General features: G+C 44.7%; 1 protein-coding gene across 1 annotated transcript in view; it reads left to right on the top strand.

Moving 5' to 3' along the window:
* Nucleotides 1-27,919, top strand: part of LOC138593288 (disintegrin and metalloproteinase domain-containing protein 12-like) — a 91,507-nt gene that overhangs the window by 59,640 nt on the left and 3,948 nt on the right. Inside the window, exons 10-21 of the mRNA XM_069664229.1 lie at nucleotides 963-1,047; nucleotides 2,924-3,072; nucleotides 12,799-12,976; nucleotides 15,923-16,012; nucleotides 16,516-16,711; nucleotides 16,813-16,921; nucleotides 17,628-17,826; nucleotides 20,208-20,285; nucleotides 22,995-23,103; nucleotides 24,418-24,553; nucleotides 24,635-24,749; nucleotides 25,792-26,037. Of these exons, the coding sequence (XP_069520330.1) occupies nucleotides 963-1,047; nucleotides 2,924-3,072; nucleotides 12,799-12,976; nucleotides 15,923-16,012; nucleotides 16,516-16,711; nucleotides 16,813-16,921; nucleotides 17,628-17,826; nucleotides 20,208-20,285; nucleotides 22,995-23,103; nucleotides 24,418-24,553; nucleotides 24,635-24,749; nucleotides 25,792-26,037 (1,690 nt within the window). The remainder of the gene's footprint in view (nucleotides 1-962; nucleotides 1,048-2,923; nucleotides 3,073-12,798; nucleotides 12,977-15,922; nucleotides 16,013-16,515; nucleotides 16,712-16,812; nucleotides 16,922-17,627; nucleotides 17,827-20,207; nucleotides 20,286-22,994; nucleotides 23,104-24,417; nucleotides 24,554-24,634; nucleotides 24,750-25,791; nucleotides 26,038-27,919) is intronic.

Raw genomic sequence — 27,919 nt, 5'->3', positions numbered from 1 at the left:
GCTTGGAAATGCTAACAAAGCAGGCTAATGCTAACAAAATAAACATTACTTGAATGCTAACATGCTAGAGAAATCATCATTTTGTTCAATCAAAAACTCAATCAAAAGTTTGGTTACAGATGCTAGTAGCACAGAGGCTAACAAGGATATGGGAGTGGAGTGGTTTTTTTTAAGCATGCTAGTAGCATAGCTCAACAGACAGCATTGTTGGTCTTTTGTTCTCTCTCTCTGTCGACGTTCAGTCATCTGCTTTGCTTACACTTTAAACTAAGACACGTTAGCATTTAGCTCATGTCCAGTGTGCCTAAGTGCAGTCTTAAAGAGCTGCTTTTGGCTGTAGACTCTTAGCCTTGTATTTTAATTAATGTGATTTGACAGCAAGCAGGCTTAGCTTTTCCTGCCCATCTTAGAAACTGCTTTAAAAGAACTAGCTTGGAAATGCTAACAAAGCAGCTAATGTTAACAAAATAAACATTACTTGAATGCTAACATGCAAAAGAAATCATCATTTTGTCATAAAATATGGACAGAAAAACTAAGATAAATGTTTTAGCTCTACAGTAGCCTACGAACAAAAAGACAGCAACGTAGGTCTGTTGTTCTCTCTCTCTCAGTTGACGTTCAGTCCTCTGCTTTGCTTACGCCTTAAACTAAGACACTTTAACATTTAGCTTATGTCCAATGTGCCTAAGCTCAATCTCAAAGAGCTGCTTGTGGCTACAGACTCTTAGCCTTGTATTTGAATTAATGTGATTTGACAACAAGCAGGCGTAGCTTTTCCAGCCCATCTTAGAAACTGCTTTCAAAGTATTAGCTTGGAAATGCTAACCTAAAACCAGCAACCGCACATTTGCTATACAACCCTCTATAGCAAAGAAAACATTGCTCTATAGCATCACTGGTGTTGGAAAAGTCTCCTGGGGACATTTAGTGTGATGACGTCTTTTTTTCTCCCTTTTTAGTGGGGTCTATTTCCAGGGCACCACCATTGGTATGGCTCCAATCATGAGTATGTGCACAGCAGAGCAGTCGGGAGGAATCGTCATGGTACGTAAACCTATATGCTTTCATCCGTCATAACTCAAAGGAGTACAAAATATCTGTATTCTGTTGGCTTCCAGAAAAAAGACCAGACTTATTCTATCATTTTCCTCTTCCTGTTCCATCCCCCCTACTCTTTGCCGAGGTCTCCTCCTCCCTCCTGTCTGACATAATACTCATATTTCTCCCCTGGGTCTTTCCTGTAAGGGTTGAGCTAAGGATTCCAGAGTTGATATTAATTTCAGGGCACACACATCATTGTGTCTTTTTCCAGAAAAGCCAAGGGCATGCATCGCACCCTCTGTTTAGTGCTGATAAATCAGAGTGCGTATCAAATACACATGGGAAAACCTTTACTTCTTAATGAGGTGCAACAAATGAGTGAATTTAAGGTTTAACCGCACATAGCAGCCTGAACGTCGGTCGTAAATGATAACCCATTACAGAACTGCAGCCCTATACTATGTGCACAAGTCGTGTTGTATTAGCATGTAATATGCTATTATTAAATACTCTATGTCTGTGACTGGCTGTTTGTCTTCTGGCCTGGCTGCCTGGATGTAAGGTTTACAGCTAGTCTCCAGATGGTTCTTCACTCTTGTCCAACCAGATGGTTAAGCGGGGAGTCTGTCATTATGATAGAAGTCAACATAGACGCATACATCAGGTCAGAGACATAAAAGATTAGTCTCCAACCGCAGACTCTTCTGCTGGGCAAATCACGACCCTGTTGTCTCAGTTGTCTGCCTTCGTTTACAGAGTACCTTTGAACTCATTAGCCAACTTCCCCTATGGGTCTCATTGTTATTCTTCTAGGCAGTTAAGTCTTAAACATCCATTCTCAACCCATCTGGGATCTCCATTTACCAGCCCCGAATGCTACATTGATTTCATTGGTGTGGCAAACAGATCACAGACCGCGGCATGCATCGCCCTCTGGAGCGTTTCGGCCTCATCAGTCGGGGGAAGGTGTCGTGAGTTTTCACGGGAAACAGAATTAGAGGGTTTTTTCTGCATGAATCCACGATGCAGTTAGATCGTGGCAAGTGGGGACAGCTGATGACTTTTACTTTCAGAAGCCTCCCGCAGAGAGGTTCATCTGTCTACGCTGGCCTTGGATAGCGCTCCTGAATAATGCACAGTGACTGAAGACTCTAGGGGCAAGATGCTCTGACGCACAGCTGTGAATCCACGAAGAGCTGATAGCTGCTGCTTTTGCTGCGGCTGCATTATTTAACTGGCCTCTCCGTGTGTTCGTGTTTTACACACCTTGCAGGAAATCTCAGCACCTCAGCTCCGGCCAGCAGCAGCCGTCACTGTAGCTTCTTCTCAGTTCAATTTCTGTTCCCTTCGCCAGATTGGCTTTGTGTTTTGCAAGCTGTCCAGTGAGAGTTTTTCTTTGTTTGTCAACCTATTTGCTAGTTTTTCTCAAAGGACGTTCACGTCTTAATTTGTTTGGATGAAGCAGCACATCTGGTTCTGTCAAAATTTGCAGAGCAGACTGGAGGTGACAGCCTGCAGAAGAAACGCTCTGATAAGCCCAGATCCCACAGCATTGTTTGTTTAATCTTGGCAATATGCAATTACACTCACTTGTTTTTTAGTAATGTTTCTCCAGTTGGTCCTGTGGGGAACAACAATTTGGCAAGTTTTTTATTATTTGTTATTTTCCTTGGAGTATGTAGTCAGAAAAGTCTGCTTTTAATTAGCTATTGTTTGCTGCAACACAACTCCAAACTGAGTTTTACTATTGGTTTCTTGTAGCATCATGTCTGGCCTAGAAATAAACTTTATGAGTACGTCTCTCAGAGAGAAAAGATTTTCAATTAAACGTTCTTGAAATAAAATTAACTTCCTGCATGATTGATTTTTTTTTGTCTAGGACCATTCAGACAACCCCCTGGGTGCTGCAGTCACTCTGGCCCACGAGCTTGGACACAACTTTGGAATGAACCACGACACGCCAGAGAGGGGTTGTGGCTGCAGGGTTACAGTGGACCGCGGAGGCTGCATTATGACTCCCTCCACCGGGTGAGTCACATTTTCTATCCTGACAATTAAGAGTCAATAGATCTTTAAGATAGCTGACTGCATTATCCAGGATTCTTTGGAGTTTTATGTCAGCTCTTTTCCTTTTATCACCCTGAGGACGGACGTTATCATTCGCCGCTTCAGTGCACTCCAGGGCCACTTTTGGTTCAGCTTTTAAAAGCTATTTAAAATGCATCATCTTGATGTCAAACCATCATTAATTCTATTAATCTAGAAGCTCATTAAATACAGCCAGTCCATCTTAAAAAAATATCCCAGATTGCGATCATATGTAAACATTATCGAGCGGTGAGCAAATAAAGCCGTTGAACTGTTGATCCATTGCTTTTAAGGCAGACTCAGCAGCTGTACTAATGCTCCGAGGCAATGTGACTCATTCTGAATGGGAAGAAAGTGGCTCAGTGACAAGGCAAGGCCAAAACAGTCCAGTTATACATACACATAGACTTCTCTGTTGTCTATTGTGGGGTTTTTTGGGGCAAGGGGCCCCTTACAAGGGAGAACATTTTCCAAGGACCCCCTCATAATCATAACACCGATTAAGCACATGCTTACTACGATTTACACCCGGGTCCACTTGAAAAGGTGGTCTCAAGTACTCTTTATGTGTACTCTGGTACGTGGAAGTGGACTGCTTTTTATAATGTCCCTGACAAAATCTGCGTATGCGCACAACACCGCCGATCTCATCCTCTGAACTGCACAGCCAGGGCTGATACAGTAGGAATGTAGGTAAGAGGGTCGTTCTTGAGATTTTCTTCAAAATATGAATAATAGTAGGCATAGTGTGAAGGTCGTCTCCATCGTACGGGTTTGGGATCAAGCGATTCACACGCTTTTCTACGCTCGAACGTAACATAAACAATGTTACGTAGTTGATGATACTCTTCTTCTTGGTTTTAAGGTGCGTTACCGCCACCTTCTGCTTCGGAGTCCTACTGCAAGTGTACTCGAGTACGGAACGAAATTAAAGCTGACCAGCGGGGGAGAGGAGAGGGGGGGCAACTGTACTCGGGTACGGTACGAAGCAATCTTTAATGTTGGAAAATCTCTCTCTGCTGCTCCAATAAATAGTTAAACACCTTTGAAAAGTGTCTATTATACGCTGCCTATGTATGGAAAACTGTTCGTCTTTGCATGAAAAATGTAAATATAAAGTCAAACATAGCAGTGTAGGTTGTACCAAACACAGTGAGAAATAAAATATTCAGCTTTTTGTTTTGCCCTCCGCGGAAACGCTGCTGACAAAAGAAAGAAATGATCCAGTCCTTGGTTTCAAAATAATCTCCTCCTCTCCTTTTTATTGCTCCGTGTTGCTGTTCTGCTATTTAAACCAGGATTAAGGAAGCAATACATTTGTATAAAATGTTTAGGAACTCTGTATCCCCCTCATTCTGCTTCCTTGGTTAATTTCAGGGCAGCACCATACACTCTGCCCGAGGCGGTACTACATCTCCCATGGGTCCAGCTCAAACCCCACGCAGTTCCGCGCTTTAAAACGCCATGTGGCCACACAAATGGGCTCTGTTGCAATCACCTGAATGTTGTTCATCACCCAGCAGCTACAGTTATTTGTTTACAGCATTCATTGCCATGTTTTTCTAGGCAAGCGACCAGCGCTTTTCAAAGCACAATGTGATTATACGGAATGCCTCTTCACAAGGCCAGGACTTGGATGAGTACAAAAGCCCCGATGATTAGCAGCCCCTGCATTCAGTAAATTAAAGTACTTTTAAAACTCGCCTACGCTCAGTCAGCGAGGAGTACCTTGTGTTTGCTGTTTTTATTGATCTGTCATGTTGCTCAAATAGAGCACAGGAAAGCCTTCATTGTCTTATGTACAGACACAGACCCATCAAGCTCTACTGGCCTTGCACTGGCTCCAGGAATTGAGCAGAAGAGATAATAAGATCCAGTTCATCATTATTATACTGGATTTGGTGGGGGTTATGGGTAGGTGGTGGGGGGGCAGTAAAACTACACGCTGTCCCAGTGCCAGCTGCACATCTGCATCAAGCACTGCTTGTTTCCTGCTCACATTGGTCACGGCCAATTGTCGCGTCCCCCCTCTCCATCCATCTCTCCATCCCCCCATTAGCTTTTAATGAGAACAGGCTGCTGTCTCTCATCCTATGAGATTTTTAGGTCTTAAAAGACACGCTCAGGAACACACACACATAACAACCAAGCTGCTGCTGGTTACAAATAGACCAGGACAATACAAAGTGGCACAAAAATATACATAAGAGATCCATCTCCCAGAGACCGAAACAGGCACTCCACAGGGTTCTATGCTTGGTCCACTTCTCTTCAGTTTTATTGTCCCCTGTCTTGGTTTAATGGTCTCCTCGATGACGTAGTCCGTTGTTTTCAGCGCAGTCTACTTGCTTTGTTCCTCAGCAACAAGTGTGGCTGTTCAAAATAATCAGGGCCTATGATATACAGAAACATGTTTATGTAACACCTTCTTAATTAAATAGCCCAGAGATTCCCACTCAAACATCAGTGAGAAAGTCTTTGGAGTAGTTAAAAGAACTGTGCGTCAGATGGCTGGTCTCAAGATGTATGCAGATGATACCATTATTAATATATCAGGTAGAACTTTATCCTCTTAACCTGTGCAAAAATGTTGCATCTTTTAAAGAGCATGGTAAGATGACATACTTTGCGAGCTCGCATCCCATCAGCTATAGCCTCTGTGGACAACGGTGAACATGCCGGGTGTGTAGCCGGCGGTTAGTGATAAACTTCTGCCAGTCAAGACATCCTTTCCTGCGTGCTGCATTACAGAGATTTACTTTAATTAACGGGTCTTGCCATAGCTGAAATTTCAACATCATGATGCAGTTATAATAAGGAGAAAGCTTTGCCAGGTCTGTCCTCAAGAGGAGAAGAAAACAATGCTCGTTTGTTGAACGGAGCTCGCATCATTTCTGATGCATTCGAGGAAGTCGGGAAATCTAAACGCTGATGGCTTTCGCGATACAGCGTCAAGGGAATTTATCTGAAGTTGAACAGATTGTTAGCTGTTAGCATGCAGATGTCTGATTATAGAGATTAATAAGAAGCTAAATCGTCGTCAGAAGACAATGATCGGAGCCAGGATGTCATTACGACGGATTACGTTACGCCTGCTTTTGCTCTCCACACGTTCCTGCATACGCCGCAGCCTGCTGATACGTGATTGGTCAATATTATTCGGACTACAAGCGTAGTAAAAACGTTCCTGCCTTTAGAGGTTACTTACTTTGCGATCAAAGTTTCTTAAATTTGTTCTAAAGTTATGAATCTGTTGTGAATTCTATCATAAACAACCGTAGATCATACATCCATTATATGAAAATAGATATAGTTGAATACAGCCACTTGCCATCAAAGTCAGTCACAAGAGATCAGATGGACAGATAGGCTCCAGGGTGCACTATTAAGACATGGTTAAGTCACTCATTAGTCAAGCCCTGGGTAAAATGATGACTTTCAGTGCGTGATCACCTTCAGACAGAGATTTGATATATTCCCCTTGTCATAAAATAATCAGGAATCACAGAAAGTGAGTCACAGTCAGAGGCATGCCATGGAAATGTGACCCGTGCCCCACTGAAGAACAGGAACTCTCTAGTATGCCTTGTTTAATTGGGTCCATAGGGAAATCAATGTGAAAGTGCTCTTCAGTATCTACAACGAAGGCCAGACTGCCAGGCACCAAAGGCCGCAGCAGATCATATCACCTAATGTCATCGCCCCGAGCTCAGGCTGAACACGAACAAAGGTAGCCGCAAAATGAATATTAAATGTGTATTGAAGCACTGTGGTTTTGAATTACTTAGCCAAGTATGAAATATTTGTCAAAGTAAAAGCTGTCACAGCCAGGTTTGAACCCGCTTTTGTTCACATTTGTGCCGCATGATCGAGGTCTTCTAGTATGTTAGAAAACTGAAGATAGGGTCACAGTCAGTTTTTGCGCACACATTGTATTTTCTCTATAAAGCCATTCAGGAATGGGGGAAATATTTTGTCAGATGCGTCATCGGAAACGCCGGCACATCTGAATCATCGCCTGATCAGTGCTTTATGGCTGAAAAGCTGTGACAAACTAGCTGTACAGGATGTTCTCTGTGGTCTCTGTGATCTGAACCACAAGGACAGAGCGGCTAGGAGCAGAGGGCTCTGCCCAGCTACATTTGGGTAAAAGAGCTCAGCTGATTTCAACGTGATACTTTGCCTTAAGAGTGTTTTATTCTCTGGTGGAGAACGGTTTGGATTTATGATTACAGTCTGCAGCGAAATCGTGCCTAAGCATGAGCTTCACGTGTTGGTCATGCAACATTCTAACAAGAAATGTGTGAACTTCCTGTTGTGCTCTGAATAGATTGAATTTTTACCCTTCGGATCTTACGGAAATATTAGCTTAATTTTTGATTTCTTAGTTCTGTTTCTTCAACACTTTATTTACTCACCACATAAATGTGAGTAGCTGGGTTTACACAGAGCCTAATATTCCAATTATAATCGGTTTAAAAGCCCAAACCGAATAAAAATGCTCCATATAAACACCTCAATCAGAATAAAAAGGTGCAAAGTGATTGAATTGTTCCATGTAAACGTTTTGACCTGATTACTTCCTGACTGTGCTTTTCTGCACGTGCCCTCCGTCCTGACATAAATGTGTGGTGATGTACATTTCACAAGATGCCAGCATCCAAGTTTAACTGGACAATTTCAGGGAGCATATTTTGAATTCAAACATTAAAGTTCCAGTTCGCCGCTTTTCAACCTCAGTCCTATCATGCTATCATGGCGAGCTAATGCCATTATGGTAGAAAGAAAATGCAATTTGGCTCTGTGTCTTTGGAGGACGCTATCTGCTTCTCCAATGGGCCCTGGAAAACCTCCACTAGACTACGTAAAACACGTCATCTGACAGAGGCCAGGGAGCTAGCTAAACTACACTTCCTCAATCTCGGACGCCTGCCTCCGATGTCATGTCTCATTCAAAATCGTCAGGTTTGAAATGTAGAATGCAGACCTGAAGATTTAGATTTGGATTTAGACGAGCCGTATGTACGACTTTCTCCACAGCTATGGCGCCAGTTTAATTTTTTTTTTCCTCTGCTTATCGATTACAGAGAACACCAGCTTTGACTGACAGAGGCTTTTTCCAGGGGTGAACTGCTCCTTTAAGAGACCTTAAAATTATTGGACAGCTAGATACGACTACATATGGCTGATACGTTGATGGCTGACAGCTGATACGTTGGTGTCGCGTTGTTGCTTGCTTAAGAGCAACACAACTACAGCAACTACCGCGCTGAGCAGATGATAGATCTCCATCTTGAGCTGATATAAAACGAGCCAAACCGAATTAAATGCTTTGGATCTCTGTCTAAAGAATTATTGTCTTGACTGAAAATGTTACTTTAAATCTTTAATTCGATTGAACAGGTAGATCTGACAAATAACAGGTCAATGGAAGTAAAGACAGAACAAAAGAAGAGCCCACAGACGTGTTTGTAGTTTAGCTTTCGATTGAGACTCCATTTAATCTGTTGTTTGTTTTTACTGACTTCTTCTTTACCTCTCCACATAAAATGTGGGTCACAGTTCATCTACCCCCTCGTTGAAGCAGCGGGGCTGCAAGACGTTTACCAGCCTTGAGCTCTGTGGTATGATCACAGTGTGGGGCAGATCATAGGGGCCCGTAATAGATCTGGGAATGATTCCTTATCACCAGACCTCCCACAGATCCATTAGAGCCTTGTTGTTCCATAGCTGCAATTTAGTCCCAGTGATTGCCCTGTACACTCAATCTATCAACCATCAACCGAAGCACCTCTGAAGCTGAGGAGCCAGCTGTCTCACCCCGACTGTGGGTGAGAGATGGACGAAAGAACGGCAAAGTCATTTCATAATGGAACTGGAGCGCGACCAGGTGGAAAACAATGGAGAAAAAGCTCTTAGGCAGGCGGAGGTGAGCACGGCTCATCCTTTTGTGAAGCCAGAACCAGATGAGAACAAGCCCAAAGGTCACAGAGTCACACTGGGGCTCTTCTTTTGAGGTGGTGGCCCAGACTCCCTCGGGGCGAGTGCTTGTCTATAGCATCTTTCCTTCGACAAGAGCCCCAGATGTGCCCACCATGACTCGCCCTGGCGCTGCTTTACTAGCCCCGGGGACTGCAGCTGCTAAATGCCATCCACTGTAACTCATGGATGCCTCTGCCTTTTCACAGCCATTATTCCTTCCCAGACCGTCGCAGGGAAGACCAATTATTTCTGTATTGCCTCTCATAAAGAACAGCTGGATCCTGAGCCACACATGTATTTTTGAGTTACAAAGAAAGGGGGGGAAAAAAGCAGGGATGTGAGTATTTGTCATGGATTGCATGGGTTGGTAACGAAAGAGCAGGGCTGAGTTCATGGAAATTGAATAAATGCGGCAACCTGAGCGAGCAATTTTGGCTCCGGCTTTGGGGGCAAAGAGGAAATCAACAACAGCAGTTGCTAAGGAAGTGGCTCGCCTGTTGAACAGCAGCCTTGACAGCTGTTCATCATAGCAAGCTCTCCAGGGGTGCTGAAAGAGGAGGAGGGGGGATGGGGCGCAATAATAGCTGTTATTACAGCTTCTTCTTATTGCTGTTTCCTTTTTCCATTTTCTGTCATTACAGATCCGCTCTGATCTTTTGCTTTAATCCAGAGCGTCTAGAGATCTGCTTTGCGGTACCCCACTTTCACCTAACATAACCTTCGCAGAGTATTGATGTAAGAGAGCAGTGGGGTGTGTGTTTCAGGGGAGGGGGTCAGCAGCAGGAGCTGATGTAAGCCGCCTCCACGCAGGATGGAAATCAGAGGCAAGCCGTGAATGAGGTCATGTCAAAACATTCCCAGAGAGTCATGACATGTTTAGAGACGTTTTAGATGTGAAACCCAATCAGAGGAAAACACAGTTTGAAAGAGTTGTCGACATTGAGCTGCACGGAAATGGAAAAAGTCGTCTTTCTGCATCAAATCTGGATCAAACCCACCACATTTAAACGTATTTATCACTTGTATAAACACCCAATGAGCTGGCTGCAAAGAGCTATTATATGTAACCACAAGATGCCACAATAGGTCTTGGCCTTGACATATGTGTATTGAAAGATTTCTTTGTATAACCAATTGTGCTGCGACCACGACATGTTTACTGTCCTTTCAAAACTGTCATTTCCTAGACCACAAACGCCTCACAAGACATCTAGCCAATTTCCCTCGCTGTCATTTAAGAAAGCACATTCTGCGCTGAATATATGGCATGTGTTTGGTTTACTCTGCAGCCAGTCTGCTTATCTGGACTTTCCTTGCTCTGCTGAATTGTAAAGGACAGTGTTGTGACCAAGTCATCTTTGCTCATGTCCCAAGTAAGTCTCGAGTCATTTGGTCCAAGTCTCAAGTAAGTCTCAAGTCATTTGGTCCAAGTCTCAAGTAAGTCCCAAGTCATTTGGTCCAAGTCTAAAGTAAGTCTCAAGTCATTTGGTCCAAGTCCCAAGTAAGTCTCAAGTCATTTGGTCCAAGTCCCAAGTAAGTCTCAAGTCATTTGGTCCAAGTCTCAAGTCATTTAGTCCAAGTCCCAAGTAAGTCTCAAGTCATTTGGTCCAAGTCTCAAGTCATTTAGTCCAAGTCCCAAGTAAGTCTCAAGTCATTTGGTCCAAGTCTCAAGTCATTTAGTCCAAGTCCCAAGTAAGTCTCAAGTCATTCGGTCCAAGTCTCAAGTAAGTCTCAAGTCATTCGGTCCAAGTCTCAAGTAAGTCTCAAGTCATTCGGTCCAAGTCTCAAGTAAGTCTCAAGTCATTCGGTCCAAGTCTCAAGTAAGTCTCAAGTCATTCGGTCCAAGTCTAAAGTAAGTCTCAAGTCATTTGGTCCAAGTCCCAAGTAAGTCTCAAGTCATTTGGTCCAAGTCTCAAGTCATTTAGTCCAAGTCCCAAGTAAGTCTCAAGTCATTCGGTCCAAGTCTCAAGTAAGTCACAAGTCATTCGGTCCAAGTCCCAAGTAAGTCTCAAGTCATTCGGTCCAAGTCTCAAGTAAGTCTCAAGTCATTTGGTCCAAGTCCCAAGTAAGTCTCAAGTCATTCGGTCCAAGTCTCAAGTAAGTCTCAAGTCATTTGGTCCAAGTCTCAAGTAAGTCTCAAGTCATTCGGTCCAAGTCTCAAGTAAGTCTCAAGTCATTTGGTCCAAGTCTCAAGTAAGTCTCAAGTCATTCGGTCCAAGTCTCAAGTAAGTCTCAAGTCATTCGGTCCAAGTCTCAAGTGACTTTTTACCTGTAGTATCCGGTCTTTATAAAGAGAAAAGACAAGGTGTAGTAGCTCGTCTAATACTGATATTATCGGCCAATTTATATAACCTGTTCAAAAAGTATGACAGTGAATTGCATCTGTATTTTCTTGGCACAGACGCAGCCATGATGATGGACTGGTCTGAGAGTGTATTGAGTAGTAATGAGTACGTCTGCTGAGGCTTCTCTTTGGGGGAACAAACTTCAGGTAGCTGGGGGGCTTTGATGTTTTGTGTTGACACAGCGAGGAGTTTGACTGACAGCCAGCCATCCAATCATGACAATCACATACCGGGGAGCTTTTTGAGTCATCCTAGATTCCTAGTTTGTGCTGCGTACATACTTGATAACTAGACTGAAACTTGACAACATTGAATTATGTCATTTAATATAAACAGACTTATGTACACACGCAAGTCATCTGAGTCATCAGGCTTCAAGACAGGTCAAGTCTCAAGTCATTAACTTGCCAGTCCAAGTCAAGTCTCATGTCATTTTTTTTTTTGTCAAGTCGCAAGTCATCAAAACAGTGACTCGAGTCGACTCAAGTCCTCATCTCTGGTAAATGACTCTGAAAACAACACTTGACACACTACATCCAAAAATCATTCAAAGACTGCCTAACAAAGGTTTACTGCGTCCACATGTCATGTCGTCCAGCTGTTGGGTGGGTTGCACATATTTTAAGAAACATTTGGGGATCCAAGTTGACCTCATGTTGTCTCATACCTGCAATTATCTGTGTACAAAGCCGAGCCCAGATCTGAGTGTGATATTACGTACAGTCTCGCTCGCTCCGGCCTTGTTAGGCTGGATTTTACGGCGTGGGTGGAGGTATTAAAAATCTCATATGGTGCTTTATTATCAAGAGCCACATTGAGAACAAGATACAATCTGCACATATGCATGCACACTTCACGCACACACTGTCATCGAAGGCACTATTTTATCACAGAAAAAGCTCAATAAAGCCGCATGAGGTCTATAACAAAGCTCTTGGCAGACAGAGCCCTGGGCGGTGTGCTTTCCCCACGGAGCAGACCACCCCCTCTGTCCGCTCCAAAAACAATATTAAAAACACACCATCCTTCGTTTGGCCCAAATTTATGGGTGTTGCAATTCTTGCGAAGGAAGCACTTTTTGGTTTGACTTTTTATGATCCCCTGTCTCATAAAATATGTCTTATCAGATCTGCCCCTCTCCGTGGAGGAAGAAGTCAGCGCTGTTTGCATGCTGATGGAGCTCTGGAGAGGTTCTTGAGCTCTAGTGGTTAATTGATTTTGTGATTAGCAGCAATTAGCCCTGATTAAATCAGACCTAAGAGGACCCTTGTGCGGGAGGGGGGTCTCGGCCTCCTTTTTTCCGCTTGTGTCACTCACAGACTATTCCTTCCTCCCACAGGTATCCTTTCCCAACCGTGTTCAGCAGCTGCAGCAAGAAGGACCTGACGGCCAGTTTCGAGAAAGGCGTCGGGATGTGTCTGTTCAACATGCCCGAGGTCAAGGTGCTCTACGGTGGGCAGAAATGCGGCAACGGCTACGTTGAGGAGGGAGAGGAGTGTGACTGCGGAGAACTTGAGGTGAGGGGCGCCGCAGATAACTCTTAGCAAAGTGTTTATTGTCTCAAGGCCTCCTAGAGTTCTTCAACATTCTTGTTTTATGCCCCGTCTGCCAAAATGGAATCTCTTCCCCGTCTCCTACCCATAAATCATTGTTAATTATGTTTCCCACATTTGAGAAATGAAATAAGCAGAAGCGCTCGTGGGGGGTTTCTTCCTGACAGAATCATGGCACTAACCAACTTTTCCTGGAGTAAAAACAAACTGTTCTACTCACTTTAAAAGCCAAAGCGACGCAGAGCTCGAGCAATGCAAACACAGACACAGAAAATGAGCTTAGAGATACGAGTGTGGATTTATTCATTCGGTGCGCTGAGGAGGGTTGTATGATCATGATTCAATTCACAGAGAGGAAGTGTTGCTGACAGCTTCACCCTGTCTGCTGGTGCATTATTTAAATGACTCTGCATCGGCATGCACATATGAGATGGGGGCACACCATGCTAACTGCTGCGACTAAAGGAGGATAACACAGTCAGTCATGATGCAACTGACAATCAGCAGAGGCAGGCTGACATAAGGTATAAAGAAGACGTCTCCTGAGAATAATTTGGATTGCATAATAGCCTACGTGAGAGAACGCCTTGTTGTCTTTCACGATTCGTTTACACCTTAATGCCCAGCGTGTCTTTTCAGGCTTCAGCCAGGGTCACGCTGAAAGTGGCCTTGTCTTTAGAAACAAAGAACCGGCATGAGCCCCGCAGGCCCGAGCCAGCAGCGATAATAAAGCTCTCCACAGAGCCGAGCGGCCTTGTGCCAACCCAGGCCAGATCAGAGTGCTCAGACGGCACCTCTCTCCACCATTAAAAAGCCTCATTAAAAAGCCTGGGTCCCGTTCCTCAGAATCACAGGCTACTTCTTTCCAGCGACTCCTCCGCCTTCCCTTTGGCCCAGGGGACCCTGGGAAAGGCCCTTAATGGTTTTCAGGCGGAGAGAAGTTCTGGAAGGACCATCATGTCAGCTGTGTCCCCTGCCAGCTCCATCCATCTACTTCCTCCCGGCTCCCGCTGCACTCGGCTGCGCGGTCTGTTCAGAGCGCGGCTTAATGGCAAGATGGACAGAGAGGGAGCTGACCCTCGGGGGCTCCGCTCGGCCTGCCTCTGTGTGAGATCATACATGCACATGCATTCCTACACGCAGGCTTGCACATCTTCTGCACCGAGCCTTGATTGAATCTGTATCGGAGGGCAGAGAGTTGTCGATTGGTGCAGGACGTGGTTCATGATAAAGGCTAACATGAAACAGATGCTCCTCCACGGTGAGATGGGAGATATTACGGGGATGTCATGGACTGTGTGTTTCTCTCTGCACTGCCAAACTGGCTTTTCAAGAATGTTTTAATATCTTATGTTAGCATGATTCAATCTTTTTGTTGGCTCCATCCAAACTAAATATTCATGTCAAGCACCTTTCACATGTGATTACTGAAGTTAACACCGAGCTTGAAAGCCGTGTTTTTTCAGCTCTCTCTGCTTTAAAGTCTGATGTCTGTTTCACGCTGATTTGTGTGGCCCTAGTATGCTGTGTTGCACCTATAGCCCCACCCAACCGTGATGTCACAGCATCCTTGTGTACACTTGTACATTACTGCAGCAAGTTAAACCACTAGTGGGCACCAAATACATGATTTTCAGTGAGTCTTAAAAGGGGGGTATTATGCTAATTTCAATCTTCTTCATATTTCACTCTGTGATACCTGTGGAGTAGCTTAGCATAATTTACAGTTTCAAAAACTCCTAATTTTTCTCACACATACAGCCTCTGCCTGAAACGACTCAGTCAGCTCTGTCCCTTTAAGAAACCCCGCCCCTACAAGCCCTCTTTCTTCTGATTGGCCAGCTGAGCGCCTGAAACCTGGCGCTCACAGCAGCCTGCAGACTGAGCTGAGAAACCTGGGGATTACTCCAACATACTTTTACCTACAGATTAGAAACGTTTAGTGTTGTGACGTTCTCGAACGATTCGATTCTTTTGAACGGCTCTTTGGTGCGAACGATGAGTCGTAGGTGAGAGCCGTTCTTTCTATAGTTGTGCCCAAATTTAACTTCCTGCCCGAGATCCACTCCCCTTTAGGTCGAAGTGCAGTAGGCAGCTTTTTTCAACTGCAACGCTCATCTAGGTCACGTGCAGTGGAATCATGTCACCACAACATAGTGCTGCCGGTGAGCAACATTATAAATCTCCGCCAAGTTTGTTGTTCTTTTAAATTTTAAAATCGCTGAATTTTAGATATGCGTGTGCGTTGACACGGGAGAATATAGTGGAGGGCACGTTCGCGAGTCTGACCACTCTCTACCTGGTAAGGTTGTGACGTTCGCGATCGATGAACCGTTCTTTTGAACGGCTCTCGGATAGAAATGGAGCCATAAGATCCGACTCCCTTCACAAGAGCCATAATTCCCAACACTATAAACTTCACCCACGTTTAGTATCATCTAACATTGTAACATTAAATTACCGCCTCTTTAAGCAACTTATCTTGAAGCAGAATTCTTACCCCAATGTTAATCTGATTCTTGCCAGTTTGTCTGTTACATTGTATTAAGCTTATTTGTTGAAGGCATTTTTGCAGTGTGTCCGTCTTCACCTCATTTTTCTATTCCATCCACCATCCAGCACAGAGTTCCAGGGGTCTCTATGAGCTTGTAAGTCCTGTCAGATGGAAACATTGTTGTTTTTAGAGAACCAGAAACTGCTGTTTCCTTTCCTCTGCCAGGTTTTTTTTTAGCTTTTCGGGAACACAGTCCTGCTAGGGCTGCATCCACTGTGATAACAAAGTCTGAGCGCTTGCTCTGAGGTGAAACGGGATCTCTTTGTGCTGAGTTAATTCTTCTTTACCTTTGTTCCCCCTCACTTACAATCCATTTCTCTGCTTTTTCTTCTTTTTCCTTTCTTGTCCATCTGAAGGAATGTATGAATCCCTGCTGCAACGCTACTACCTGCACCCTGAAGGGGGATGCTGTTTGTGCGCACGGACAATGCTGCCTGGACTGTCAGGTGAAATATTAAATGGTTATTTTATTTACCAGCTATCTTAATTTCTCCCCTTTAGCAAAATGTGTTAGATTACCCAACAGCCCATTTCAGCTTGTGGCATATTTATCTTAAGCTGCGTTTCCACCAAATGTACGCAGAACTTTTAGTCCAAGGGGAACCAAACGGCTGCTCCAGCCCAATGTTGTCTGGATCCAGATCCATGAAGATTAACCAATAGTCTGCTTACGTGTGAAAGACTCTTGCAAGTGCTCAACCAATCAGAAATGTTCAGCACTGTAAGTCCTACAAGGTCCCTGCACTTTCAGAAATCACTACCCCTTTAGCAGGGACCTTTTGGGGTATAAGATAAGGTTCCTGGGACTTTATTTAGACCCTGGTCCAAGCAGTGGAAACACATTACCTCCTAAAGTCCCTGGGAAGTTCTTGTGGTGGAAACGCAGCTTTAGATTCTGTATTAATCTCTGTCTCATTGACCGTTCTTTGCTGTCTACGTTCAAATGCAGCTGAAGCAAGCAGGAACTCCCTGCCGTGAATCCAGTAACTCCTGTGATCTACCCGAGTTCTGCACTGGTACCAGCCCTCACTGCCCCTCCAACGTCTACCTGCACGACGGCCACGCCTGCCACAGCGTGGACGGCTACTGCTACAACGGCATCTGCCAGACTCACGAGCAGCAATGCATCACACTGTGGGGCCAAGGTACGTGCAAAGACCCCACCCCCTTTACTTACTCACGCTGCTCGTGCATGGTTCAGTGTCGGGTCGCCAGCTTTTTAATGTGCTTTAATGTGTTCATGAAGGTGCGAAGCCGGCTCCGGGCATCTGCTTTGAAAGGGTCAACTCGGCAGGAGACCCGTACGGCAACTGTGGCAAAGACTCTAAAGGCTCATTTGCCAAATGTGAAGCACGGTAAGACCTGATGTTCCCATGGAAACCAGTGACGGCAGTTAATTGTGTGCCAGTTGTGGAATGCAGTGAAGGGCACATACTGTACTTATTCTGTGTAGGGAAGACGTCCTCGTGACGGGTATGAGCACAGCCGAACACTTTTATTTGGCAGGATCTTTTCAAAGCCAGACTCCGTAATGAATTGGAATCACTCGAGCTGAATCAATGAATTGATTAATTATTTAGTTGTTTAAGTGATTAAAGAGGTAAAATTGGTTTCAGCCTCTACAATTAGAGTTTTTCCCCCATATTATTGTATTGTAAACCGCATATTTGACAGTTTGTCGGATAAAACAACCAATTTAAAGACATTAAAAACCTCCGAGCATCCCTCACTATGACAAAGTGGGATGCTCTTCTTAATTTTAGGACATTTTATAACTAAAACTATTCTCAAATTAAAAATAAATGACATGTTAAACAACAGAAATATTCAGCCACAGCCTTAATTGAAGGTTACAGAGTGAGTTTGTGAAGAGAAAGTCTCAAAATCTCGTAGATGATCGTCTGAAAACAGCACAAACGAGCTGCCTCTCCTGCTCTTTCCCTAATTGGACGGCAGAAGTGAGAAAAATATAATTGCATATTTACACATTTGGGAAAAACAGTGACATGTTATTCAATTATCACGTTGTTATTCTCCCCCTGTGGTCGCTTCTGTTTGCAGAGACGCTAAATGTGGCAAAATCCAGTGTCAAGGAGGAGCTAACCGCCCGGTAATTGGAACCAACGCCGTTTCCATAGAAACAAACATCCCGCTGCAGGAAGGGGGAAGGATTCTGTGCAGGGGTACGCACGTCTACCTGGGCGACGACATGCCCGACCCCGGCCTGGTGCTGACGGGAACCAAGTGCGGGGATGGAATGGTGAGAGCTGCGTGCAACACACACATTAATCCAGTACACATTGAATCTAGCTCACATAATCACAGCAGACCCACTGCACCCCCTGTGGTCTGAACTTTTACCTTCAGGGCGCAGGTACAGAAGTCACATCTTTTGTCCCGCACAGCATTCAGCTCTTAATAATACAGTTCGAACTTGGCACTCAGCACTTTATTCAGCTTGGCACTTTCCTTACAGATAACCGTGCGATGCTTAAAGCTCCTGTGAGGAGTTTTTCACTGGTTATAAAACAGACTGAAATTAATTCAGATGACTCTATATGAGCTACAAAAGCAAACCAGACCATCAGCGACAAGATTGATTATTTCTATATAGTTGTTTTTAATGCCTGAAAGCGCTGGTGGGGGGTAGGTGTCAGACGAAGTGATTAACTGCACGCTGCCTTTGTTTACATTTCCTAGGGCAAACATTTAAAGTGAGTGAGACATGTGACAGTTAAAGAAAGCAGGATGAACCACCACTTAAGCTTGTACAGGACAAAATCAGCAAAGAGATAAGAAGGACGGCTTTGTCCACAGGGGGGCGCCAACATCAACACAAACCGAAAGGTCCTCACTTTATTTTTTTGATGATTTTGTTTCCTGTTAATTATGGCGCTCTCCTGTAAGGTTGTTTAAGAAAAATTCCCCTAATCCTAATAAAGGTTTCATTCATTCATTCTCTCCTGTTTAAAATAATGGAGTAAACAATTGTAGAATCTGAACTTTCAATACTCACCAACCAATATCCTTATAGAGCTCAGTTTTGTTCTCTTTGGCAACACTTGTGGCGATAAACGGTAATTGTGGAAGCACACTTCCCAGATATCCAGACAGTGTTGCATGTGTGACGTCCGCGGTTGGCTCCGGTTGTAACTCTTGATTTTCCTCGCTGATGGTCGCTTTCCTTTTCAGACTGTTTGCTTCATCTGAGCGTCGAGTTTGTTTCTTTTTCTTTGGATTTTCACTTCTTGTTGAAGTTGTATCTGTAGTCATCCATCTTTTCTTTGTTTGTTCAGCCATAGTAGATTACCGTTTACTCGCAACACTTGCAGAGAGCGGAAAAGCAGCCGCTTAGCTCCGCCTACCCTCTCTGGCAGACCAACCACTGCTGGGTGATGGAAAACGCGTCACTAACTGGGCGCCGCTTGGGATTTGTCCACTAAAGTCGCCACAGACACCCAGTCTGTAATACTGCAGTGGGCCATAAGCTCAATCACCATTGTGTTACCTCATTCGGAGATAGATAGTGACTTAACAGACATTTATTTACATGAAAATCTTCAAGATTATTACTTTAAGGCATAAAAAATACCAGAAATATGTTCTATAAACGTTTCACCGTATTTCAGACATATAGTCCATATAAGAAAAGGATTAAACAAAATAAGATATATGAAAAGAGATGAAAACACATATAATGCTCTGTGTTTTATAAATCACATAGAACCTAACCAATCTTATAGCCATGTCACTAGCATCCAACTGGGCGCTGCTTGTGATTTTTTTCCGCAGAAGTCGCACCAGACACCTCCTCTGAAAATATTTCCTATAGTTCTTGTTTTTTGTAATAATTCCTTCTTTTTGTTTCACTTTCACTTATTTGTTATCTGAGCTTTAAAGCTCCGTCTACGTCTCTTTCTGAGACAGCTGAAGCTTTGCTATAACCGAACTTCAGACCGATTTTTCTCACAGAATGATAAACTGCAATATGATCCATTACAGCAGCGGCAAACTTTGCCTTGAGGCGGACTTCAAACCCTATCCTTGAAGTGAAGGATTGAAAAACCTCTGCCGCCACAGCTAAACAGTAATTGTTGCTACACCGTGTAAATAAACATTTCCCAGATGCTGGGAAAAAGAGTGGAAAAAGTGATGTACAGTGACGGGCCATGACTAAGACGTTCTCAGGGAGTGTCCTCTTGTCATCTCAGCCCCACACAGCCTGGCACACTTAATTGACTTAGCATTATTCAGTCTATTTGGCATCTATCAGAGGTCATCAATTCATTCATTGGTCACTCCAATGATACAGTTAATCCATTTAGCGTAATTTACTTCTCTGAGAGCCTCCGCCCTGAAGGAGGATCCAGCCTCAGCCCTCATCTGTCAAAGGGCCTTGGCATCGCTGTGTGTGCCCAGCGCTGCCAAGTTCATCTTCAGCCTGGGTGTGTGAGGGTGTGGAGACTCTGAGGCGCCCACAGTCTGCATCACATAACGTTTTAAAGAGCAGCTCGCAGTGTTAATTTTCTGCAGGGCTGTTTGTCAGTAGCAAATTAAAAGAAATAGAAAGCAGGAGCTGTTAAACATGAAAGAGTTGAGAATACTACTGTGGTCAACTTTTAATGTCTTTGTCTGCTTCAGATGTGTCTGAATCGTCAGTGCCAGAACGTCAGCGTCTTCGGCGTGCACGACTGCTCGGCCAAGTGCAGCGGTCGCGGGGTGAGTACAGCACCTTCCTCCTTTCCCCCCCGATTCCTCCTGCTTCTGTGTTGATAAAACCTGATGCGATTGCTCTCTGTCTCCGACCGGTCCCCAGCCAGGTTAGCTGTTTGCTTAATATCCCATCCCTCTCTCTCTCGCGCGCCAAAGCTCATTTTGGCTGTAATTTGCTCAAAAGTCCCAGTATACGCTGGTTAGGGAGCCATTACGCGGCCTCGCAATCAATCATTCTGGTTGCTGAAAGGTTCAATCAATTAGACATAATGGCTTCATTCATGCTCAGCTTTGAGTGCCATTCATCATACTCTCAGGCAGTCGTCCTTGTCCCCAAAAACTGTATTGAAATCTGAAGGCTGGGCTTTATTTGGCCGAGCGGGGGACGCAGGGTTTGACTTTGAGAGAGGGGAGCGCCGTTTTATTAAATGCCACCCAACAGAAGTGTAAGGGTGGGCCTGTTTGACATGAAAATGTGGCTTTGTGGTATTAGCCTTATATTCACTGCCAGGTCCCAGAGGCTTTGACCGTGACTGCTAAATCACAGCTCCAGAGCAAACACGTTTTACTGTCTCTTAAAATGAAACATCCCCAGTTATTATACGCTCATATTTGTTTGTCGAGCTCCAATTAGGACGTCTCTATAAAGCCGTGAGGACGGTTTAACTCACAGATATAAAAAGATGTTACTCCTCGAGGAGACAGGGCACCACATGCACGCACAGATGAGATCAAGATGTTGCCTTGGAAAGAGGCCCTCACCTGCTGCAGATTACCCTGCCGGGGAATCCTTGTAGAATTTACCATTCGTTGTTCTCCGCAGGACAGGAAGACATGGAAAGAGAGATAAAAAAAATGTGGAATAAGGCAAAGAAAATCTGTTTTATATACCAGACGTCTTTGCAATGTGGGGCCTCCTACCAGGGCTGGTTGTGGTTGAATCTGCAGACTCCATGCAGCATCTGACTGCTGTGTCTGGTGTTTATACGACAGAGACAGAAAATTAACAACAAATGTTTTTTTATTAATGGATTCATCTCAGCCAGTCCCTCTATGCAACCACAGATCAATATCCAGCTTGGACAAACTGAACTCACACCCACGAAGTCTGCCCGGAACCTGGGCGTCATAACTGACGATCAGCTGACCTTCAACTGTACAACATCAGGAAGATCAGATGCTACCTTTCGGAGCATGCAACACAACTGCTGCTACAAGCTCTCGTGATTTCACGCATTGACTTCTGCAACTCCCTCCTGGCAGGCCTTCCTGCATGCACATTCAAACCTCTGCAGATGATCCAGAACGCAGCAGCTCAACTGGTCTTCAGTCAACCCAAAACGGCTCCCAGTTGCCGCTCGCATCAAATTCAAAACAGTAACGAAAACGGCTTCTGCCCTCATCCAGGTCTACACTCCCTCCTGCCAATGAAAGGCGCCTGGTACCTCCATCACAACAGGTCTCTAAAGCCGCTTTCCCACTGGTCAAAAAACCCACCAACACCTGCTAACACACAGCTTTTTTGTTTAGTGGGAAAGGCTACAATCTGCATTCAGACCCGGGTCAAATGACTCTGCAGTGGACCCGGGTAATTATCGCCTCGTCTCCGATCGGCATTGATGGGAACACAAAACCTGTGTCGACACGCTAATCTCAGCCCCCTTTCCGGCGCGATGCTATGCTCCGTCGGTAACTTCTGTGACTCCTTGTCATCTCAGCTACAAATTCTGCCCGTCTCCGTCCGAGCAGCGCTCGAACATCGTTCCAAATTTGATAAACAGGCTGAATGAGTAACAGATCCATTAAAGACCTAACCACCGTAACATCTTCACTGTTTCGGGCACGTTTGTGACGTCAGACGGTGACGCAGCAGAAAAGAGACCGACAGGAGGATACTTCACTGGCAATGGGAAAAGAGACAATCGGCATCTATAAGCGGGTCTTCCCGGGTCTGAAAAAAACGCGTCAACATGCTAAATTTAGGTGGGAAAGGGGTATAAGTCGCTAACTAGACTCTTCTCCTCTGTAGTCTCCCGGTGGTGCAATGAGTTACCAAACTCCAGTCGGTCCACAGAGTCCCTTTCACCTTTAAGAAGAAGCTACAGACCCAGCTCTTTCATGAACACCTCTGCACTAAATGATATTAATGCTATTGATGATGATGACATTGAGGATGTTGTTGATGTCGATTAGGATATTCATGATGATGATGATATATATACATAAAAACGCCCTGTGCACAGCCTGTTGGCACCAGTTGAAGCTGTTTGTTGGCTCTTCCTGACTTCCTTCCCTCCTGTCTTGATCGTTGCTCGTGTTGTGTTAACTCTCAGATGTCCGGCGCATTGGACAAAAGCGTCATCTGTAAAACTTACTTCAAGAAAACGTATTGATTCCAGATTCTCAAACTCTTTTTCTCTCTTTTTAATTCAGTAGATTAATAAGCGCACTTACTTAATAATAATCAGTCGATTAATCCACATTGAAAACCGTCATTAGCTGAGGCCCCAGTGTTGACGCGGCCTGCATCCAATCTCATAACCATAACTCATTTGTCACCATTAGCGTCTGCAGTGTAGCCCGATGCGAGCAGAAGCTGCATATTAAAGGAGTGTACTGTTAAGCGTGTACTCAAATGTTGCATGAAAAAGACAAGCTGATGATTGCATTTTGGGCTCATGTAACAGGTAATCGCCCCCTTTTAATGTGCTGCAGGTGTGCAACAACAACAAGAACTGTCACTGCGAGGCTCACTGGGCGCCGCCGTTCTGTGACAAGGCGGGCTTTGGAGGGAGCGTGGAAAGCGGACCTATCAGATTAGCAGGTGAGTCTGCAGTTGCAACTCAAGTGCACCAAAGGGCTGATATATGATAGTTACATTATTCTAGTAAGTCTAGTAAATTTGACGTTTACTGTCGGAATAAAAGAGACGAAAACAGCAGAGAAAAAGAAAGATATGTTATAAGACGCAAAAAGCTGCTGTATGTACGTCAGAGAAATGAAATAAAGAAGAAGAAGACGGCGCATGAAGTAAACACTGAACAGATGACAGTGTGAGATACGACAGTGTTTAAAGACGGTGAATGGAAAAGAAAATGTCAACAGACTTTCAAAGTGACAGGGCGGTAAACCGCAATCAGGTGCTGCTGTGATTCATGCGGTCCCGTTCTCCTTGTCTTACTTCACCATCAGAGGAAACGTTTAATGTGAGTTAGAACAGCTGAAAAGTCTCATTTAAGAAGGCTCCAGAGTTCCAACCAGAGTTCCTGTATAAAAAGATGGACGACATGACAGCTCCCTAAAAGTGAAGCCAAACCCTCTCTATCGCCCCCTGCTGACTGGCTGCAGTATAGGTCGTAAAGCCCGCCTCCTCCATGTTAACAGATGGGACATGAGTCAAACTATAAAATCAAAATACATTTTTCTCAAACATGGTTTCTGTCATTATAGTTAATTCTTATCATGCTGATTTACGTCAAAGTGTTCATTTTTAATGAGTTATTTGAGGCTGTCAAAATTATGATTGACAGCTCTGTTGACGAATCTGGCTCCTGCAGCCGATCTGTTCCGGATTAGCAGAGCAGAGGAGGAACGGTGAGAGGAGAAGTTGCAGCGTTGCAGGAGCAAAATGTGTAAAGGTGTAAACAAACAGCATGTTCTTCAAATACACACACGATGCTTTGCTGCCCTGCCCGCTGTTACGGCTCTGTTACTACCTCGGATGCCGGCTCTGAGGCGGAACAACTTTGCCCCACCATTCTGCCTCCGTGCGTTCTACATAGAAGACAGGCATGGCAGCGCCCGTCACAGGGATTTTTGCATCAATTTTGTACAATGAGAGCAGATGGAGAAGCCTCATCCATCTTTCTATACAATCATTGGTTCCAACCATTAAGAGTGAGGGACTATTTTTTTAAGAAATAAAATCATCTCCAGGTCAATATTTTGTGTCAAATGATCTGTTAAAGGTCTGTATTGACTGTAGAAAGATTTCAGCAGTAATGTCCATCACTGATTTGTGCTAAGGTTTTATGTTTTTCTCATCAGAAAACAGTTAATGTCAGACTACAACATTAAGAAACAAATACAAAGTGTCAAACATTCTGACTCGCTATTATTTGCCTGTGTTTCCGAGCAGACAGCGGGAGTCTGACTGTGGGCATCCTGGTCGCTCTCCTCACCGTCCTCGGAGCTGCTCTGATCATCTGCATCAAGAGAAAAACTCTCCTCGGCCTCCTCTTCACCAGTAAAAAGAACCCGATCGAGAAGCTCAGGTACCTTTTTCTTCAGAAGATCGTAATTTAATAATTTATAAATATCACAGAAGATATATAATTTATTCTTTTCAATTCCAGATCAGTGAGCGCTGCAATCAGCGGACCATCTGCCCCTAACCAGCCTCCATCGGCGAGCACGGCGTCTCCGTCTCGGCCGGCCCCTCCCGTCCCCCACAGCGCCACCATCTTCAAGGTCACTGCATCACACGTCTCAGCTGATAGGCCGACTGCAAACGCACAGATTAGACGTCTTAAGGACAGTATCTGATTTAAATAAACGCAGGATGAACAGCATGGAGTAATATTCCTCACAGATCGTTCGGAGCAGGATTGACGTGTTGTTTTCACACAAACGGCAGCTCATTCAAATCCAATTAAATCATCCCCTCTGTTTGTGGACATGTGGAGGAGGCGGCGATAATGGAGTCTGTGCGTTTGCGACACTTGAATACATTTCTTGTCATTAACAGCTGCCTGTTAGGAGAGAAATTGATTTATCTGCACATGAGGAATGTTTTCATGTCTGCTTACTTGAGATAGAAAGTCACCCTGTTGCTGATAATTGCAAAACGGAGCATTTTCTGTCCTGTAATTCCTACATGCCCGTGCGCCTTAACTACTTTATTACCGCCCTGACATGCTTTGTAATGGGAAGAGAGTCGTGATCGATCGCTGAGATAAGAGCAGCTGTGTCGGGATTGACGTTTGCGCTCCGTGGTGGCACACGGGCGAGCGGGGGAAAAAGCTGTTGCGCATTAGCAGGAGGTTGGTGTTTTCGGTTAGTCGCATGTGGTTTTCATTTGGGGTCAACGGTAAGAGGAGAAAGGATGTAAGGCTGTTTGATGTCAGCACAGTGCAGGTGAGGTCATTTTCCAGGCGTAGCGAGCTGTGTTAAAGAGCCGCGTGAGCGCATGTGTGCGTGCCTGTGCTACATTGTGCGTGTGCACATCTGGCTGCGTCATATTTTGGCTCTATGTCAGATCTGTCTCACCAGGAGTGTGTGTGTGTGTGTGGGCTCTTTAGCTGCGTCCACCTTTGAATGTGAGGCCCTTTGATGGCTCACCTGAAGAGGAGTTTGGGAATAGTGAGCAGGCGAAGCGGAGCGTTTGATTTATACGTCTTTGACAGCATCAGGAAGAGCGGTGGAGGAAGAGGAGGAGGTTTAACATGACTGTTTCTGATAGGAAGCAGACGCTTTCTCTCTCTGACCCGTCTTTCATCTTTTTTTCCTGCAGCCTCCTCACCGGGGGCCGGAGGCGGTGCTCCCACCACAGCCCTACCCCTCCCACCACAGCCTGCACAGACTTCCCCAGTGCCCTCCGGTTCACCTCAGCCACCCCGTCCCCCTGTCTCTCACCCTGTCCCTCTCCCCCGGCCCTGTGCAGCCGAGGCCGCCGGTGCCTCCACCTCACATCCACGTCGCGCCCCGCGGGGCGCCGTTTCGCAGTGCATCACGCCATAACTCCTGCAGGATGGTCATGGTGAGTGAGTACCTTGTTCCCTCAGTCGGACACGTTTTATTTGATGATGTTAACTCGCTGTAATTTCTCCACAGGGCCCGGCTGAAACAGTGTTGCTCACTGCACCTTCAGATGGGTGTTTTCATGGTTCTCGTGTGCCCTATATACTGCATGCATGCTGACAGTTATTCACAGGCCCATAAAATAACGAGGTGAACCCAGGAGCTAGCGTCACCCAAGCGAGACTTCAATTCTACAACACAAAACCGCCACATAAATATTGAAAATGGAGCCAGACTTGCAAAAGAGAGGAGGGGGGCACGGAAAAGATGAAACAGGAACTGGAGAGAGCAAGTGTGTCCAAATATCACAGGGTGGTAAATTTGCTGCCACTAGTATTCCATGGAGTTTAGTTCTGGCATTGCAGGCTGTCAAAGTTGAGGGGAAGAGAAAAGCAGAGGTTCCTGCTGTTAAATCCCTCTCACTCAGTGATTCTCAAAGACTCTTATTTGCCTTTAATCCGGTTTGACTTGTACTCTGTGGGCGAGTCAGGCAGAGAGACTCAGGAGGATTGAAACAGAAGGAACAGCAGAGAGAGAGAAGACGTGATGAAAAGACAGCGGGAGGTTTGAGATCATGAGAGAAGGAACTGGTGAATCAAAGGAAATCAATACGAGTGCGCGACTGATATATCCTTAAACTGTAATTAGCGGCCGATATTGGCCTGTTACAGATATATCAGTGTCAGCGTTTATGTATTCTGATACGAGCCGATATGAAAACTTCTTTCATAGAACATGTAATCCTGAAACGCTTGAGACGATTTAGAACTTTTGCCCTGTCATATCAGTGCATAGTCTGAGCTAAATCCACCTAAGAAAAGACTTTCATTCAAACTCAGGCCGTCTCTACACGTTAACATTTCAAAACAAAGTTTTTTCCATTTCCAAAAAAACCCGTCCACACGAGCACCGTTATAAAAAAATCCCAACAGGCGGCACTATAGCCAATCAAAAGTCTGAAAAAATCTATTGCTGGAAGACTACCTGTCGGGCTGCAATGGCGCATCGAGGAAGGGGCACGATATATGAATATAGTGGACGACTAATATATGTGTAAACATGTAAAAAGTCCTGTTAACAAGGTGAGAAGCATCACTGTTTATGTCACATCCGTCAGTTTGAAGGAATGTCGCCTCATTTGTGACACCTCACAAAGGAGATAACAGCGCCCAGCCTGATGTCACGAGCCAGAAACGCTAGTTTACCCCAGCTACACGTCTCCATGGAAACTGTTTCTTAAAGTCTTCACCCTGGCCGGAGTTAGTTAGTTGGATAGATAGATAGATAGATAGACATATGAAAGCACACATCTGTCAACCCCCCACCACGCTAAGCCCGTAAGAAAATAATTCTATTCTATAGTTTTACAAAAGATCTGTTTTCAGTTAACTTAAACAGCGTTTGTGTGGACGAAAGTGTACATGTAGACATGGCCTCAGAATAACATTATATCTGCAGCAGTACTAAGTGAATGTTTCCCCTCTGAATCAGTATCGTATCAGTCAAGCTCCAATCAATACAGCTGTTAAAGCCTCATGTCACTGTAAATGAAATGGCTTTTGATTATCAGCTCTGGTTGGAGATATTTCTTAGAGATTTGTATTAATTTATTAATAACAAAAAACTGATATGAATCAGTACTGTACAGTTTCATTCCTTGCAGCCCTTAAAAGAAGTGCCAATAAAGCCACAGAGAAAAGGACGAAATGCTGGTGAAATTTCAGCCTGGACCTGAGCTGCCTGTAATTTATGTCAGGGATCACTGCTGTTTAAGAACAGCAGCGATAATGACGACTCGCAGGGGAGCGGAGGTCAAAGCCACGCAGTGATGCCACACCGGG

This window comes from Semicossyphus pulcher, unplaced genomic scaffold (genome assembly GCF_022749685.1).
Source record: "Semicossyphus pulcher isolate SPU_LCO1_2020_fin unplaced genomic scaffold, fSemPul1.0.p SCAF_16, whole genome shotgun sequence".
Lineage (NCBI taxonomy): Eukaryota > Metazoa > Chordata > Actinopteri > Labriformes > Labridae > Semicossyphus > Semicossyphus pulcher.
This window is presented reverse-complemented; position numbering and strand designations above follow the sequence as displayed.